The sequence below is a fragment of the Asterias rubens genome, chromosome 5, assembly GCF_902459465.1.
Source record: "Asterias rubens chromosome 5, eAstRub1.3, whole genome shotgun sequence".
Lineage (NCBI taxonomy): Eukaryota > Metazoa > Echinodermata > Asteroidea > Forcipulatida > Asteriidae > Asterias > Asterias rubens.
Window position 1 is genome coordinate 1404155 of NC_047066.1, and position 1774 is coordinate 1405928.

General features: G+C 42.1%; 1 protein-coding gene across 1 annotated transcript; it reads right to left on the reverse strand.

Moving 5' to 3' along the window:
* Positions 1 to 215: 215 nt before the first annotated feature.
* On the reverse strand, positions 216 to 736 carry LOC117290048 (echinoidin-like). The gene has a single exon (XM_033771291.1). The coding sequence runs from the start codon at positions 714 to 716 to the stop codon at positions 216 to 218; it is 501 nt and encodes a 166-aa protein (XP_033627182.1). The 5' UTR covers positions 717 to 736.
* Positions 737 to 1774: the final 1038 nt, after the last annotated feature.

Sequence of the window (1774 nt, forward strand, 5' to 3'; positions counted from 1 at the left end):
TGAGTAATTCTTTTGAGTGACTTTGGCGAGGTTAATCAATGCTATACGGCACGTGGAATGTGGGATGGTTAATTAATAATTCTGGCAGCTAGCTGAAATCAACTTCGTACAATTCTGAATTCAGCTAGTCGCCGACGAAAGCGATTTTTTGTTTATTTGTCTGGATGAAATGTTATGGAGCCATGTTTGCTTTTGTCGGTTTTCTTCGCCTGTACTCACAAACAACACATGACACCAATCGGCATCTTGCAGACATGTGAGTGGGGCTCGGAGCAGGGGCGATCATTCAAACCCGTCTGATGCTCCATACGAAACCAGATTTCAACGCAATCTTCCCCAGAGCCGTAATCATCCGGTTGTCCAGGAAGCCATTCCTCGTAGTCGAACGCTGTGCCGTCAGTCCAGCTGAAAGTGCTTTCATTGGACTGGTCAGAAAACCCAATCCACACTTTTTTGCCCAACGCAGAGATGAATGAAGATTCCAAATACTGGATCAGGAAATCCACTCCGTCGGAGCTGTGCACGGATGCTAGATGGCCCTGTCCGCTGATGGTAAAGAACTCCCGACAGTGGTTTTCTGCATCGGTCCACGACATTTCATGACCCATGAAACGGTAGCAGTTGTTACGATATTCAGTCCATAGCGGTGGACATCCAGCCCTGGTCAGCCCAATCACAGCCAGGACCATCACCGTAACTCGGAGAAAGAGAGCCATACTGGTTTCAGTTATCAGCCGTTTTGCAGGAGCACAATATGACGCGAAAATAATTGACGCGTAGGTTTTAACAGTTTTCAGGACTGAGCGCACTGTCTGATCGACAGATCAATGACACGCCCACAACAAATGCCACCACGTGACCAATGATCAGAAAAAACACTTTGAGGAGTTAATAAGAAACTTTCAGCTAATCATTCATTTCTTCATATTATTTGGTTTCTCGGCTGAGCCGTTGAAAACAAAAATACATTTTAATGTCAGTCTGTGCTTTGACATTCCTCTTTTCGCTTAACACAAAGTTGCATGCTTGTAAATACTGTTTTTGATGTATTTTGTCATTGGACTTTTTCGCAGTAGTTCTACTAGGCTTTCGTGCTGTGTATTATACGGGCCTTTGTTAATTAACGTTCTGCGTATACGGTTCTTGAATAACCTATGTGACATTTTTGGTGTGGAATACAATTAATAGCAACTCCCCACTCCAAAAACCGGTTTACAGGCCTGTAAACATGTAAACACATTTTCCTAACAAAAACCTTAAAATTATCTCACACAATAAAAGGTCACATTGTATTTGAGATGACGCCAAAATGCAAGGTAAATAAAAGCATGATCACACAACACGGAAGTCTGGTGAGAACTATACGTATGCCTACTGTGAACAAAATAATAACGCCTCCACTGCCAAGCTTTTCTATTCTTTTCTTTCCTTCCCTTTTCCACAATGGGGCCCAGACGAGGGAAAATTAGATAAGCATATCACATATCCAAATGGGTAAATAATTACTCTCTAAATGTAAACAAGTGGAAAACACCACTCTTTACAATTCGAGTTGTCCCTCATGTGGCTCTTTAAAAAGAGTGGTGGTAATTTCACTCTTTTATAGAGGGGTTTCACTCCAAGACAGAGTGAAAAATCACTAACAAAGCTGCAAACTTCAATCTAAAACAGTGGAAGACCACTCGAAAAAGAGTTGTCCCTCATATGGCTCTTTAAAAAGAGTGGTGGTAATTTCACTCTTTTATAGAGGGGTTTCACTCCAAGACAGAGTGAA